The following is a 17932-nucleotide window of genomic DNA, read 5'->3' on the forward strand; positions in this document are numbered from 1 at the left end:
GATCATCTCCGCGGCTCTGCGTCATCACTCACGCACGCTCAAAGCCTGAATTATGGTTCCGCGTTAAATCGACGCAGAGCTTACGCCGTAGGGTACGGCGTAATGTACGCGGCGAGGCGCAACGTACGGTGCGTGTCGCCGCGGTACCCTACGCCGTAGACTTTGCGTTGGTGTAACGCGTGACCATAAATCAGCCTTCACGACAGCCGAGTCGACCCGCACCATCCCCAGATTTTATTATTATTTCCACCGCTACTTGTGTCATTATTCATATTTTATGGTGTTGCCATGAGCCAAAATATTTAGTTTGTGCTCATAATTAGCTAAATACATCATGCAATAACATCCTATAAAGTGTTTCACATTGATCTTACTGCTATTTATAGTAGTACCCTACTCCTCCTAAATAATGGCATGAATGATGGCCATAAAATAACCCTTCATGGCATGGAACATGCATCTAAATTTTAGATGCATGTTCCATGAAGGGTTCTAAAACACCTTAAAATGTGCTTTTCATTCAATCCAAATTTATATTAAGCAAATTTTAAATTGTAGATATAGTGAAACTACATCACATGATAAAAATGTAATCCCAGGCAAGTGAAGAGTAGAAAAGGTCCCCATTTCTCCACAATTAAACTTAGGCCAAAGATGATTGCAGGTGAGGAACTGCAAACAAGCCCTTTGTGGCTTGAGTGTAAATCATGAGTACTGTGTGGCACGGAGGCCCGCAGACTAGTGCTACCACCTCATTACATATTAAGTTGCGGAACACGATGACTGACTTCACGTGAAACAGTTATCCACCTGTGCACGTGGGTGCTCCTCCCTCAGGGCAGAGGCCGTTTTCCTTTGCAATATACACCACCTGTTTAGTCTGTTACACCCCAACTGTCAAAAAAAAAAATCACTCTTGTTGAAATGCTACACACTAATTTCTACAGTTCCACAATATACCAAATGAATCATGTTATATTTAAAAAAAATGCTTGGCAAGAGTAGCAAGGAATACAATGTTTCAAGGATATTTGAACTGAATAATGGATTACTTAAAAATCTGATACTTTAATTAGGATGGTTGGTTTGTGACAGCTACAAGGAAATTGACACAAAAATGCAAGGCAGCCTTTATTTCCTCAATTTCAATGCATACAAGCTTGATGTAATGGTACTTTTTGTCCAGTGCAACAACATTATCAGTAGCTTTAAATAAACCTGTGCAATTAATGGGGTTTGTGATATTGCATAACACCAACATTAAACGTATTTAACTCAAAACAGGTTTTGCTGACATTCTTATTAGGAAAAGGAATGACTATTGAGGTTTAAGTATGACATGAACTGTCTCTAATTTGGCTAACTAGTGAATGTCCTCTTATATGGTGATTCAAGGTTTGCGTGAATGGGCTCTGGAGATAAGTTGCACGCTTGGAAACATCAGGCTCTGCCCCTCCCAATGATGGGTTTAAAGGCAGTGCCGTCACTGGTCCAGGCACACACACACAAAAACCCTGAAGTCCATGCAGAAGGTCAGGAGTCACTTAATCACATAGGACGGAGGTTAGCATTATAAGTATTCGGGCAAGTCCTTCTCCACCACCTGCACAGAAATAAGAGATAGAAATAAATCACACCAGATAAAAAAGAAAAAATATGAAGGCAAAATGTTTTTTCTATTAACAACCTGCCTATAATAATAAGTGAGACTCAAAAAAGTCACAATAACCACAAGCACCAACCCCTTTATGAATGGTCCTACACATCATGCACAACAAAATATCTATATATATATATATATATATATATATATATATATAAATAAAAATAAATAACAGTAGATGCGGCTTACACTTGGATCATCTGTTGGGCCATATCTCTTCACCACCTGCCCCTCCTTGTTTATAAGAAACTGTAGAGGAATAAGATACCCAAGTGTTATATCCACATTTGCAGCAACAAACAGCTGAAAATGACGATCAAATTACAATGTAATTGTATTGTCAAATTACCTTTGTGAAGTTCCATTTGATGTTACTGTGAAAAGAAGGGAGGAAAAAACATGTACTGTATTATTCCTTTCACGGGTAACACTGGGTATGGTCAATTTGAGGTTGAAAAGATTGCAAAAAGGGGCAGACTTAAGTCATACAAAAAGAAACAACCAGTCACATCCTTCCGACAAGTACTTCTTTATAACCCAACTCTTACTTAGCTAAAACATTAGGAATTTACAGTTTCAAGTGCAGCCATTGCACCATCACACCAATTTTTAAAAAGGATAAATAATCAGGTGCTGAGTTTTCATTAATTTATCACAAAACATATGTAGAGAAAAGTAGGTACTGACTTTCCCATAAACCCCTTTCCTTTAGGTTGTGCCTTCATCCACTTCCAGAGGGGGTGAGCATTGTCACCATTCACCTCAATCTTACTGAAGAGGTCGAACTCTGCATTGTATCCTTTGGCGAACTCTTTGATCTCAGCATCTGTCCCTGGTTCCTGAGACACACAAAAGGGAAACAAAAAAACAACATTCATGTATGAACACATTCATATAGACAGACATAAGAAAGATACATTTACTAAAAATGGAGCAGACATTCACACACACTTTAAGGACTACCATCCTGCCAAACAAACTCATTCATCAAGGTCAGTAAGACCAAGGAGTCACAACATTCACTCGTGTGAAGGCCTCTCTTAAAATATTTGAGATGGTGTAAAAGAAAATATAGACTGTGCTGCCACCAGTTTATCCCCGTTACCTGTCCTCCAAACTGGTTGCAGGGGAAGCCGAGGATGCGCAAACCTTTCTCAGCATACGAGGCGTGCATTCCCGCTAGCTGAGTGTAGTTTACTTTGGTCTTGCCTCATTTGGATGCAACATTTACAATGATGCAGACATTCCCCCTGAAAAAGAAAACAGATTAAAACTGTTAGACTTATACTGAAGAATGGACTGTTTGAGCACTTTGCTCTTCTATTGTTCAAAAAAATAGAAAAAGAATTAGCTAAATTGTAAAGTGAGATTAATGTATTTTCTGCTGACCCAGCATTAAAGAACTACATGACCCTTGGACACGGTACAAATTAGTCAACACCAAGTTCAAGTTTGAGCAATGACAACTAGTTACTGATCACAATAAAGAGAAGTAGTCCTTTTTCCTCTGCGATATGAAAACGAGCAGCCTTTTAAGAGGCCAGACACGAGTGTTTTTTGTTTTTGCTTTAGTTTTAGTTATTTAAATCATTTTGGTTGCACAAGTTCTATGAGAGGTACCATAAAAAGGTACAATAAAGTTTAATTGATTGCACGTGGCAATGTACCAAGAATGCAGCCTTTGTACTCAGACTCAAGTCATCCTACAGGAATACGGCTGCTCTTTACCTGTATTTCTCAAGAGACACCTCATTCCCATCAATGTCGTTGGCAGAGAACTCGTAGATGGATTTGGCACTTTGCCAGTCTCCCACCTGGGCACACTATACAGGTGGAGAGGGGAAATTGCAATGTCATGATAGACAACAACATACAGGCATCTTTGGTCTGAAATCTAAAGGTCAGAAGTAAGCTGGAGCAACATTATGAATCACACTGGTGACAAGACAGACAATCGAGGTTCTTGTCAGTGCACTCTGACCCATTTATGGTTATCTTTCCAAACCACACTCAAGCGCTCACTGTGCAGGGATAGGCTCAAGAGATGAAAGCCTGATTATGGTTCTGCGTTAAAACGACGCAGAACTTACGCGCACCTCCGCGTACCCTACGCCGTAAGGTCTGCGTCGATTTAACGCGGAACCATAAATCAGCCTGAAGAGGAGGAGGGGGGATTAGTCACATCTTGGAGCTATCGTTTGTGGTAAATATCGAAGTGTCACGTAACAGAAATGAATAAAAGTGCAAATAAAAAGAGTTACAGATAAACCGATCCCTCTTTGGTCCTCGTCGTGATTTAAAGCGACCAATTTAGTGCAAATTTAATCCTAATTCCAAAAGTGACGCCCACACATGAACAAACACTACCTTTATATTCATGGAGGAAACGTTTCTCCATACAACAGAATTTCACTGCAGGAAACTACCACATTTAATAACATCGCAGAAGCTCCGCAATGCCGCTATTGGGGTTGTTTATTCAAATACTGCAGCAAGGCACCTAGCGCTGGCTGCTACAGGCTAAAGCCTGATTTATGGTTCCGCGTTAAAACGACGCAGAGCCTACGCCGAGGAACGGCGTAGCCTACGGCGTAGGCTGCGTTGGTGTAACGCGGAACCATAACTCTACAGCCCGGAGCTGTAGCACCGTCGGACACATTTACTCGCTGTACCGCAGCTAAAAATATAACCCTTCAACGTCACCTTCTTAGTGCGAAGCATATTAACGGCGGCCACAATATTGATTCTCACCCCATTCTGTTTTTAAAGTCAGATGTTATGCGTCTTATGGGCGATAGTGTAGTCAACTCACCATGGTTCTCACGATTCCTCTGTGTCCCACAACACCTAACAACACTGCTGTTCTCAGCCACATGGCGGACCAAATACACCGACCAAGACACGCCCACAATATAACGGCCCCGCCTATAATATGATGGCCACGCCCACCAATAACCCCCCCCCCCCCCCCCCCCTTTTTGTTAGTTTAAATAACATCTTCAAATATAGAATCAGAACAGAGGTGTCAAAAGTATTCACATTCATTACTCAGGTAGAAGTATAGATACTAGAGTTTAAAAATACTCCTGTAGAAGTTGAAGTATCAACTCAAGTTTTTTACTCAAGTAAAAGTATAAAAGTACTGGTTTCAAACCATATATGTGTACTATTGAGCATTAACATGTCAGAGAGCAGAAGATATGATGACTAGTTGCCTGTAAGTATTGTAATGGTGCAAAAAGTCAAACTTCAGAGGCATGTTATCATTTATCCTAACCTTTATTGGAATGTACATCCAAGTTTAGTTGCAGGAATCTGAGGGCAACGGATGTAAGAACAAAACTGGACAAGAACATCTGTGCCACAACCACAACCAAATTCACTCTATCCGGATGGAGCAATTTAACTGGATAGTTATTTTTTAAAGGCCGAAATAAAATAGAGTAACGAGGCTGTTTTTAAAATGTAAGGAGTAAAAATTACAGATAATTGCGTGAAAATGTAAGGAGTAAAAGTAAATAGTCGTCTGAAAAATAATTACTCCAGTGAAGTATAGATAATCAAAATTTCTACTTAAGTAAGGTAACAAAGTATTTGTACTTCGTTACTTGACACCTCTGACAGTAGACAAATGACAGCTCTATTAACATACAATTTAAGGTGCAAGCCAAGGCAAGGCAAGTTTATTTGTAAAGCACAATTCAACACAAGGTAATTCAAAGTGCTTTACGTCAACATTAAAAGTGGCAAGACACAATTAAACAGTAAATAACATAAAATGAAATAAAATGAAGAAAAGAGGTAAAATAATAAAAAGCACAAGTTGTTAAAAAGTAAGGGCAGTAGAATACAGCAGGTAAGTATTTAATTTAAGAGTACACTTCAGTAAACAGTAATGTTTTTAACCCTGATTTAAAGGAGCTGACAGTTGGAGCAGACCTCAGGTCTACAGGAAGTTTGTTCCACCGGTGAGGAGCAGAATAACTGAACTGCCTCACCTTGCTTGGTTCTGGTTCTGGAACCACAACAAACCAGATCCAGATGAAGCTCAGGGTCTGGGAGCTTCATAGGAACTAACAGATCAAGCATGTATTTTGGTCCAAGACCATTCAGTGCTTTGTAGACCAGCAGTAGGATTTTAAACTCTATCCTTTGACTCACTGGAAGCCAGTGGAGCGATTTCAGGTGCAGCAGTATGAGGTAGACATGGTTATTGAAAGGTGCTTGTTACAGCATATGATTGTGGTTATTATTACTATTATTTATTGCACAGTGATTGATTACTCTGAGACTCTATGAGTGATGAGAGTTCATCAGACCAACAGCTTGGGGGAAGAAACTGTCTCTGTGTCTGGAGGTTTTGGCGTACAGAGCTCTGTAGCGCCGTCCAGAGGGGAGGAGTTCAACCAGTCTGTATCCTCGGTGTGAGGGGTCTGCAGAGATGCTACCTGCCCGTTTCCTGGTCCTGGACAAGTACAGGTCCTGGATAGATGGGAGGTTAGACCCAATTATCCTCTCTGCAGACCTAATTGTCCGTTGCAGTCTGTGCCTGTCCAGTTTGGTGGCCGATCCAAACCAGACAGTGATGGACGTGCAGAGAACAGACTGTGTTATGGCAGAGTAGAAGGTGGTCAGCAGCTGCTGTGGCAGGTTAAACTTCCTGAGCTGACGCAGGAAGTACAACCTCTGCTGAGCTTCTTCCAGACAGAGTTAATTTGGGTTGTCCACTTCAGGTCCCGGGAGATTGTGGATCCCAGGAACCTGAAGGAGTCTGTGGTGGAGACAGTGCTGTTGAGGATGGTGGGGGGAGTGGCGGTGGGTTTTTCCTGAAGTCCACTGTCATCTCCACACAAATTATTTAGGCGAATACTTTGTGCTTTGATACTGTTGGATTAAAATGTCAATATAACTGACTTACGTAGAGCAGCAGAAAAATACCAATTATGTAGAATTACACATTTCATTTGTTATGTCTGCGTTTTTGAGATGGTAGACACTTCAAACAGTCAAATACAGCTCTGAATCACGGAAAAGGAGATTTGGTTTAGGAACCTTCCCATTTAAAGCAGAAACTTTGTTACAAAATATACAATGCTAAAGTGCCTCTAACAATTATTTCTGGATTTCTTATGGCCAGTCTGGTGATGTATGGTTTGTGTTATCTAATTACTGAGGAGGAACTATGTGAAGTCAGTTTGGAAATATGACGTTTGTTTTTTTTGTCAAAACATACTTGTGCAATGGAAACAACCTAATTTCCTTAGAAATGCTGAGCGGAGGTGTTATTGCAAAAGCATAATGATGTATCATCATAACTGGCACTGCTTATTTAAAAAAATACAGGAAATCTACATATGAAAGGTGTTTGCGCAGCCTCTCTACCCATCCCTCTATCCAGATGAAAGCCTTACAGATCATTTATACCTGCTAATTCTTCTTCAGAGTGGTCTGCTGGAGCCTATGCCACATATGTATGATGAAAAGCAGGGACACCTTGTACAGGTCGCCAGTCTATCAGAAGAAATCAAAGAAAGATGGGATAGACTCCAGCAGATCCTCATGATCTTGAATTGGGTTAAGCAGGTTTATAAATGCATGCATGGATATATCATGAACATAAACAAGTGTTTATTGTATGTTTTAGTGTTGTCTTGCTTATTGCTGATAATGAGTCAAAAAACAGTCTAAAAATGTTGTACTTAGATGTTTGTTTTGTTTCTAAAGTGATGTTACCTGACTTAAGAACAGATAAATCAAAGTATCCCTTCAGAAGTTGACTTTTTCTCAAGCCAATCCATCTAAACTGCAGCTTCACTTTTCCTCCAAGAGATGGCACTGTTTCATTGCAGGAGTATTTCACTTTTAATTTCATAACTTCCATATATGTGGAAGCAAAATGAAGCTGAATTAAGATTTTTTTTCAAGACTTATTTATGGATGTATATTATCTAGACACGTTTGCTTCATTGGGGCCCATAACAAACTGAAAATAGTGTGAGATCTCTAAGTTAATTAGGACTCACAATGTGGAAATAGTGTTATTTAAAACTCTCATAACTGACTGTAGCACCTTGTTTTGGACTCTATTGGAGCAGTGACTTACTTCTACATATCTTTGTGTGAGGAAATTGCTTTAAACAATGTATCTGTTTCATTCTTGTGAAACAACATTTTGCTACATTTGTTTGGACTGTAAATACAAACGGAATCTTATCTGTCAGAGAGAAAATTATAACCCCATAATTGAGTGTGGTATTTATCTATGCAACTCTGATGAATTTCATTGGAATGTAAGATAATTGGTCCAGAGCAGAGAAAAAAATAATAATTTCATGCTAAATTACAGATGAAATTAACATATATTTATCAGAAATGATTACAATTGTTGCCTTACTGATGATATTGTATTGCATTTTAGATTTTATCATGGTACAAAAACAAAGGCCAGGCCTTAGTTTTATTGTTGATTTGGGTGCACGAAGAGTTAATTCATCTTTATTATTATTACGGATAGAAACGGGACAAAAACAGGTAAAAATGTAAACACACACAGAGACTTTGGAGAGCATAATTTGATTCAAATAAAGGATGTCAAGCAGAAATAAAACATCGCAAGCAATTTAAGACATAGGCCTACCCATCCATCCTTTTTCTAAACCCACTTCACAGCGTTCAGAGACATTGCTCCAGCAGAGCTTATCGCAGCTGAAGGTGATAGACAGGTTACCAGTTCATTTCAGGGCCACAGAGGGAGAAACAACCATCCTCACATTCACTCCTATGGGTAATTTAGAACCACCAATCAACCTTCTCTACATGTTTTTGGACAGGCGGGGGAAGGTGGAGCATCTGACGAAAACCCACACAAGCATTCGGGGAACATGCCATCTTCAAACAGAAAGGACCAGGTGGGATTTAAACCAGGAGCTTTTAACCACATCATTTTTTCTTTTGTTTTAATGAGAAGAATGATGTCTGTATGCTTTTGCAGAGTTTCTCCTGCATCCCCGAAGCTTTGATTTGATTTGATTTATTTTATTTTTGTACATGTAAAAAAAACAGAACACTTCATGAGAAGTTTAAGAAAAAAAAACAACAAAACAAAGAATTTCATCCTTTAAAACTTGCTATCTGGATTTACATGTGCCAAAAAAGGAGTAGGAAGAAGTGTAAACTTATTTAGTCCTACCCCCATCCACTGATCATTTAACCTGTATTTATAAATATTCACACACTGTACTTTCACATGAATCTGGTGATTGGTCATAAAATTACACATTGACTGGAGTTGTGAGTGCAGTCATGAATGATCATTAGTCACTTTTTGTCCCTGTGATGGATCGGTGATGTATCCAAGGGGTGTCCTGTCTCCCATAGTGACAGCTGGGCTCCAGCTCTCCTGTGACAGTTGGCAGCATGAAGCAGGTATGGAACATGGAAGGGTGTGAACAACAGCATGGGATGATACAGGACTGTGCAGTGGAAACTCACTTTGAATATTGACATGCACACAAAGTGTTTTTTGGCTCATCATGCCTTCCAAGAAGGAAGTTTTTAATTAGGGTTTGACAAAGACAGAACCAGCTACAGGATTCCACCTGATATATTCAGTATGGAGAATATAATTAAAGACTTCACACATGGCCAATTAAAACTCAGATCAAAAGGGTTCTTCTGCAAAAAAAAAAAAACATCAGTGGAACAATCAGTAGGGTGTAAGGCTGCGCAGAAGTGTAGGGGAGAGACTTCGCAATTAGTGTGCTGTTTTGCCGTCAAAGTGAATCTGCGGTAAAAAATACAGTTCATTTCTGCTTAGCAGGTTTTCACAGTTAGAAGCGCTGAGGTAGATTTGTGTCTAATTACCTCACATGTATTGCGCAATTTTCTGCTCATACATACAATGATGCCATATTCATATATTTTACATTAAACCCATGATGTGAAACCGTACAGATGCTCAGAGATTAAACAAAGTGTATCTCCACTTTTAAACACGTGAATGCACAAACATATCCACAGGTTTAATTAAAACAACGTGAATAATAAAGCCACAAGATAGCATTTCTAAGTGGTGGTCCTAACAGATATATAACATGGTTTAGATTGCTAAAAGGTCATTTAAAGAAAAGGTTAAGTATTTATTCGTCTACTTTACCACAACCCACAATGTAATGTGATAACATCCTCGCAGGCTACTAGGCTGCCAGCCAACAATAGGTCAAATGTTCAGTTCATGCACCCTGCAGTTATGGTAGGTTGAAAAGCCCAATATGACTGAACAAAATAACACTGAAGCAAAACACTAATTGCACATTTCCAGCACTAATTACAGAGAAAGTAAAAGATGAAATAAAACCACAGTTGCAAATAAAAAGAACTGGGATTGAATTTGAGGTGAAAAACTGTCAACATAGAGATATTGTTAGCTCATGAGCCATAGAGCAAGTTCACCATAGTGTAATGATGAACACTCATATCCGTGAAGAAGTGGAAGATAATGATTAGGAAATGACAGAAAACATGCTAAACAAACAACTTTGAAATTAAAAGCGGGGAAAAAAACAACTGTTGCCTAGAAACAACCTCTGCTAAACCTGACTCCACCACCCGCCATGACACACACAGTAATACATACACATGCACACACTTAAACAGAGCTATGAACACCATGGGAGACTAGATCAGATGCTTGAAAAAAGTTAGGGTTATTTCTCGCTGTTTCTAGGCAACAAGTTTGCTGTTTTCTTTCCTTCGCTATATTTCCGATGGCTCTGTTGGAGAGTAATAACCAGACAGAAATTAAGTTTACTGCTAAACTTTAGCAATTACTCAGAAGTCTGCTTTGTGTTTGAGGAAGAAGTGAAAACTGCCATAACCTCAGCAGGACCACAGATTACTCACTACATTTAAAACACACACACCAAATGTTATACAAAGCCTCCGATGAATTAAAGATGTGCTACTGGAAGAGTCCATCTATGCATCATGTCCCATAGACTTGAAAGGCATATGATTGGTATTGTGTTGTAATTACAACCAAGTATGAATATTACACTAACAGACACAATCTAATTAGGATCATGTTGTAAGAATCACTGAACACCTGCATTGCCACCAATTTTTGCATATTTTTGAATATATAACAAAGGACATGTAATGAAAACAGATGGCAACCTATATTTGCATTGGCAGAGAATCTATTATATTTAACCCTCACACTCTGAGGGGTTTGGTTGGCAAGGCAACAGATTCTGCAGCCTGTTTTCCATGACTGCCTCCTGATTGTCCAGATCCGCCTCTATCCCTTCATCTTCCTTGAAAGAGCACAAGTGAGACAAGGCAGGTGTGACATAGGTGGAATGTCACAGAAGTTATTATAGATAGATAGATAGATAGATAGATAGATAGATAGATAGATAGATAGATAGATAGATAGATAGATAGATAGATAGATAGATAGATAGATAGATAGATAGATAGATAGATAGATAGATAGATAGATAGATAGATAGATAGATAGATAGATAGATAGATAGATAGATAGATAGATAGATAGATAGATAGATAGATGAATGAATGAGTTATGTAATGAGCTAGTACTGAACTCTGGCTGTAACTGGAAGCGCTATATATAAAGGATACCAGACACAGCACATTACTCATTTAACATGACTCCCCACTGTGAGGCAATGAGGTGGCTGCGGTGTTCTGGGAGGGCTCTATTGATGTTGAATAGCAGGGATCTGGACATTTAAAGAAGAGGTACAGAATAAGTTTAAACACATGTAACAATCAGACCTAACCAGGATAGCGTTTTGTGATGCAACAGGTTTGTGAGACATAGTCATTAATCTTTATTATAAAGACTTAATGACTTTGTGGACTGTCATGTCAACAGAGTATGAAAAATACGAGCGAAACCTATGAAAACTAATTCAGTGTGGATTTGTTGATGAAGCTGGTAGCCACAGCTAACTTCCTGGGCAACATGGTACTGTGCATTATGGAGACAGAAAGGCTTCAAAATCACCTTTCTTTTTCTAAGGATCACATGACTGATGTGTTGTCCATTCTTTTCAGCAGTCTAGGATTACAGCACACACCTAGCTTTCATTATTAGTTTGAATCTTCCACTGCTTTTATTGTTAAAACCTGAGCAAGTTCTGACTTTAATCCTTATATGTAAATTAATAATGGGTTCATGGAGAACAGGTGTTGTTTATACTGAAACCCACTGCTATAGTCCTTTAAAGGACCAAACTGGATCTAAGGATGAATAAACACATTTTTAAAAGTGTCAAATTATTCATTAAAAGGAGAGTGGGGCGATGGTGGTTTTGGTGGTGGTGGTTATTGCAGTATTACAACAGGCCAAGTGACCGTGTGTCTCAGCAGAACTCTGCAAGTACTCGTTTCAGCTCTGGCATCACTTGTTTTATAGGAAACTTTTAAATGAGGATGTATTGACATATACAGTAATGTTAATTATGATCATAGGTTAGCATAAGCTAAGTCAGGCAAGCCAAAAAAAGGTGCTGGCTTCCCAGGCCTCTTCGTTATGCCCTTTTGCAACATGGGGGCTCGTAGAAAAGCAGCTTTTTCAGAAATACTCTTCAGAAAACGTATGGCTGATGTCGGAGAGGGTTTGTCCAGTTTTTCTTGTACAGTCGTTGTGGTTCTCTAAGGATGCAAAGGTTAAGTTGCTATTTTGCTGCTGTCCAGGATGACTCTTAATTGGTATCTTACTTGGTCACGATTGTAAGATAACAATACCGTCAATGATTGTGTTATTATCTTACAATTGTAGTATTGGTGGGAAGTAATTGTTACACTCTTGGCACTTGTTTAAAAAAATCTTTCTTTTACTTGCAGAGGGAAGACCTTTGGTGGTCTGTTATGATGAGTAAAAGTGGACTGAGACAGGAAATACAGATAGATGTAGCAATATTCATAAACATTGAATTAGGGATTTCAGGGTCCCTTAGTTAATCATAACTTGCCGCTTACGGGAAAATGTTTGTCAATGTAAAATTGTGAAGACTTTGAAGGTCCCACCAACTATGATGTATTTTATCATTAAAGGCTTCAAAGAAACAAGACAAATCTCAAGGCCAAAGGTCAAAACTTGATGCTTGTGATCATTGCATCCTCATAAATTATATAAAAAAATCCCTTCATGTACTCAGGAGCACTTCCAGAGATCACTCTCTGTGAATACAGCTTTCCAGGAAATTTACAGATGCAGCTTACAGTTCTGTCATGCAAAGTAAATAGTAACATTCATCTGATGGCAGTGGATCTGTGACTAAACTATTGACAAAATGATTTATGTTGTCTTTTCTAATATTATTGTCCATGAAGTATTGAGGATAATCTCTTTGATTTGGACTATTTTTAATGATGCAATTTAATATGTTCTACAATCCCTTAATATTGCTTTTGTTATTAGTCAATAATTTACTATAGTATTCTTTTCTACATAACTTTATAATGCTAGTCAATTTATTTATATATTTTTCATAACGATCATTTTGTTCTTTATGTTTTATACATTTTCCTCTGTTTTTTTTTTTCCTTTTTTCTTTTGCTTCTTGCTAACTTCAATTTTTGGACAGTTTCTATCATATAATGAATTGATTATTCTTAAGAATGCATTGTGTGATTATCCATTTGTAATCAATTTTCCCAATCTGGTGCTAGTAAGTCTTTCTTAAATGCATTACTGTTTTCCTCTGTTCATAATCCAGGCTGCTCGTTGGTTTATTTTGTTGTAATTGATGTCATATATAATAAAGACTGGTAGATGATCGCTTATTAATATTAATTAATTAATTATTTATAAAGTCAGTAATATTCCACACACACCATTCTTGTCTGTTAAAAAAAGTCACAGCTACACACCTCTGCTGTGGATGTACTTTCAGGGAAGAATATATGAGTAATATTACAAAGCAATAAGTGAGAGTTCTATAATACTCACCTGCAGCCTCACAGCTAGAGACACCTTTGCAGCTGTCTTTGAACAAAATCTCTCTTTCATGTCTGTTTTATATTTCTTCCTTCACTTTTTGTTGTCCTTTACAGCTTTTCCTTTGCATTGATCATTCTTGTTTCACCCTCCCTCCCCATTCCTACTCTTTCTATTTGCAGCCCTCATCCCGCTGTGTTTCCTGTCTATCCCTCAAGCAAATGTGTTATCTTTTAACCGCAAGATTTCCTACTCAGCTGACCTGAAGCTGAGAGTATAAGAGCAAAGCACATGTCCAGAGTCCAGCCTGATTAGCCTTTGTACAAAGGACTCCCTCCATGTGCATGGCGTTTTTCAGTTTCTAAAAGTGCGGTTTTTCACCAGGTGCACACTTGCACAAATGTGACATAGCTGAATTACTCTTTAGTGTCCATCACTGGGATGTATTTTAAGAAAAATAAAATTGTAAACAGTATTGAAGAGGTGGTGAACATGGTGTAGTGGGTGCTCTTGGTTGCTAACTAGTAGGTCATGGATTGATCCCCCGTTATGTGCTAAAGTGTCCCTGACTAAGGTGCAGAACCCTTAATTAATACTAGGAATATCCTTTTCGTCGAGTTTCTGCCTGAGGTCTGGAGCTCATGATGCCAATTAATTCTAAAATTCTTCCTGGAGATTTTTGGCCACATCTGCATTGCAGCTCCCTTCAGTTGCTGCTTGATTGTGAGTCTTTCTCCCTTAAAGGTATTGTGACATGAAAAACAAAATTTTCTTGATTTTTTGTGTTTTGTTGGGTGTCTTGACATCAATTACACCCAAAAAAACAACAAACTTTTAACATTCAGTGTATTGTGTGCTTTCTGGGATTTTCCGCATAACTATGCAAAAACGGCGCATGTGGTTTGGTGGCGGGCCGTGACGTCACGACCCGCTAAATCACCGCCCCCTCCACCCAGCTCCCTGCCTCCTCTCCTCTCCAGCGCACCATAAAGGCTGATTTATGGTTACACCGATGCAAAGCCTACGGCGTAGGGTTACGCGGCAACGCGCACCGTACGCTGAACTCTGGGCTGTGTGTGTGGGTGTTTGTGGTCGGTGTGCGCGCGTGTGTGTGGAGACGCCGGCAGAAGTTTGTAGCAGTTGGTTGGAGGAGGAGGTTGGGAGGAGGAGCGGGGCAATGATTGACAGGAAAGGGGGAAAAGGAAGCGTTTTTCACGGCGCAAAAAAACACCGTCATAAAAAGCCAGGAATGGAGTACTGGAGTGAAGTTTTTCTTGTTACACCCTTTTAGACACATTTGAGGGATGTTGGCCAAGACTTTTAATAGTGTTAAAAGCATTTTAAAAATGATGTCACAATACCTTTAAATTGTGTCTCATGTAACTGGAAAGCATGATCTCTGGAGTTAATCTAAGACAATTGACTTGCCATTGGAAGAATATTTGATTGATTTCTTAGTACGTTTACAGTCGTTATCTATCAGCACTGTGAAACGTTGTCCTACCAGTTTTGTAGCATTTGTCTGAAGGCAAACAGAGAATATATCCCTACACAACTGAATTCATCTGAATATGTCTGTCACCAGTCATATCATCAATAAACACCAATGAACCAGTTCCACCGGCAGCCACACATGTCCAGACCAGAACACTGCCTCCACCATGTCTGACACATGGTGTGGTCTGCTTTAGATCGCGGTTCCTTTCCTTCTCCATACTATTCTCTTCCCATCATTATGATACACATTTATCTTGGTTTTATTTCTCCAAAGAATCTGCTTGTAAAACATGAGAGTTGTTTAAAAAGTGGAGCAAAGTCAAATCTGGCTTTGCTGTTTATAAATGTTACCTGTTGTCTGTATTTATGTTCATGAAGGTGTCCCTTGATTATAGATTTTAACAAAGCCATGCCCACCTTTTCTACTGATATTGTGCATTTGTTTTCTTTACCAAGGATTGTCCATCATTTACCTCCGGACCTTTGGATTTTGTTGCGTTTACTGATTCCTTTCTTTTAAAGAATGTATCAAGCTGTTGATTTGACCACAGCTAAGGTTTAAGCTTTAATGTTCAGTCTCTTATACATTTATGTTTTCTTTTTCAGTTTAGTGATGGCCTCCTTCCCTTTTATTGAACACTCCTTGGAGTTAATATCTGTAGCACCAGTCAAACAGCCATCTAATGCCAACTCAATACCTTTTATCTGTTTTATTTGTCTTAAAATAATGAGAGAATTCACTGAAAATGGAAAGTTAACCTCTTTCTGTCAAGATATCAAATATTTTTTAGCCTTTGAAGATGTTTTTACATAAAATGGCTTTCACTGTTAAATGATAATCACCATATGTTTTACAAAACCTCTCAAATTAAAGCTGAAAGTTTACATATCGTTCACATTCATACCGCATTGATCTATGATCTTAAAAACTCTGTTATTGTCCAAATAGTCCACAGACCCAACTCCAAGTCAGGAAGAAGTAACACATGTTGTAGGAATGTAATCTCAGAAAATTACACCTCAACTCCTCTTCACAGACCTCTCCAGCTATTCATGAAGGCATTCAATCTGTGAATTTGTAAATAGACCCTTGGGCTACGGCATTTTCTGCCCACATTTTATTATCATGTGGTTTAGAGTCAAGCTCCTTTGTACAGAAAATGTTTTTTCACTCTGACGTTAGAGAGAAAGAACTGGATATTTACTTCTTAAAAACAATCAAAAGTGTACCGCAGCATTCACACAATGTAATGGGTAACTTCAGCCAATGTCCACATCATTTAACCATCCATTTTTCATTTTATGAAACATTTTGAACATAATTTAAGATATCAGAAGTGAAACCATTGTGTCCACCACTTATCTGGACACCCGAATATACAGGTCCAGGTCTTGACAAATACATAAAAAAATCCCTTTAAATTCCCAAAGGTTGAAAAAAAGAGCCACTCAAAACACACACATCTTAAGTCTTCCTTTAAGTTGCATAAAAATGTAAAAGGTTTACATCGTGGAGCCTTGTCAAACTTATATTTCCTGCTGCAGACCAACGTGTCTTACTCATTTAAATGCTGCAGTGAGATTATACTGCCATTTGACATGCACAGTTTTAAGTTACTTTGATATCTCTCTAGATTGTATGGGTCTAGTTTCACATATTTGAACATGCAGTACATTTACCTATTTAAATAAAGACCCAGAAGAAGTTTGGATGTTTGCAACAGCGTTACAAAGATGTTTTGTGTTTTGTCTCATCTTCCCCCACATTTGAAGACACATTAATGTTTCAGAGACTTGTCATTAGTGCAGGCTGGCTTACAATGAAGACCAATGCAGAGCTGTTGGACCCATACCACCAGAGGCATGAGTAATTACATACTCCTGGCTATAAATACAATTTGATTGAAGGGATAATTATTTTATTTTACAGGCATTAAAAAGGCCTTGCGTTGTATTGTCAGACTTAAATTGAGCTAATCAAAAATTGTACATCCCTTTCACTCTCTCTGTAAATGTCCAGAGCTGTCATGGAATGAAAGAGCTGACAGTCTTTGGCATGTGGAGATGTATAGTTGGTTTAGACAGTGAGCAGTAGTGGTAGAAATTTTCTTTTCCATGTCTTTTTTTACCCTTTTTTCCTGTCCGTCTCATGTCAGTGGGCTGTATATAGGTATGGCATTTCCTTGTTGCTTTAGCAACAGAAAGAGAGAGTATCCTTACATATGTAAGGATACTTTTGGAGGTGGGAAAAACGGCATGTACAATACATACTAATATGAATTTTGAGAAACCACTGAGGGAGCTGTGTGGGAGGTTTTCCGCAATTAAGTCCATCCTTTATTGGCTCATTACTCCTAGGAAGGGGAAAAATAAACAGAATACAATACAGTAGATCCCTAGACTCTCACGTTCATTTCAAAGTTTTCTTACATGCAGCAAGCTGTCATAAAGAACCTAAAGGAAAGTAGACCATGTGTAGATTTTTCCCACCATACAGATTTAAGTAGAGTGCCACTTCAAATGTAGCACAACCGATTGACGATGCTTTTGGTGATGACATTCAAGATTGCTGGCAACTGAATTCCGTTCACTGGAGCTCGCTGATAAGCCTCCAACTGTAGTTTGTGGGAGTGTAAACTGTATAAATAAACTCAGGGTTGGTGGCGCTAACTCTGGCCTGTTATTGTCTCACCACTTTTTTACACCGGGGGCCTCCTTTATTACAAACACCCTTGTGAGGCGACTGCCAACACAAACACGTTCGCAGGGGAAGTCAAATACAAGAACACTGAGCTTTTATGTGG

The 17932-nt window shown here is 38.8% G+C and overlaps 1 protein-coding gene across 1 annotated transcript; it reads right to left on the reverse strand.

Moving 5' to 3' along the window:
- Positions 1 to 1118: 1118 nt before the first annotated feature.
- Positions 1119 to 4568, reverse strand: LOC133451920 (phospholipid hydroperoxide glutathione peroxidase-like). Its single transcript, XM_061731078.1, has 7 exons — positions 4476 to 4568; positions 3392 to 3486; positions 2769 to 2913; positions 2351 to 2502; positions 2013 to 2037; positions 1853 to 1912; positions 1119 to 1603 (listed from the first exon to the last, which is right to left on the reverse strand). The coding sequence occupies exons 1-7, from the start codon at positions 4536 to 4538 to the stop codon at positions 1571 to 1573; spliced, it is 573 nt and encodes a 190-aa protein (XP_061587062.1). The 5' UTR covers positions 4539 to 4568; the 3' UTR covers positions 1119 to 1570.
- Between the last annotated feature and the right edge of the window lie 13364 nt (positions 4569 to 17932).

The sequence above is a fragment of the Cololabis saira genome, chromosome 10, assembly GCF_033807715.1.
Source record: "Cololabis saira isolate AMF1-May2022 chromosome 10, fColSai1.1, whole genome shotgun sequence".
NCBI classification, from domain to species: Eukaryota; Metazoa; Chordata; class Actinopteri; order Beloniformes; family Belonidae; genus Cololabis; species Cololabis saira.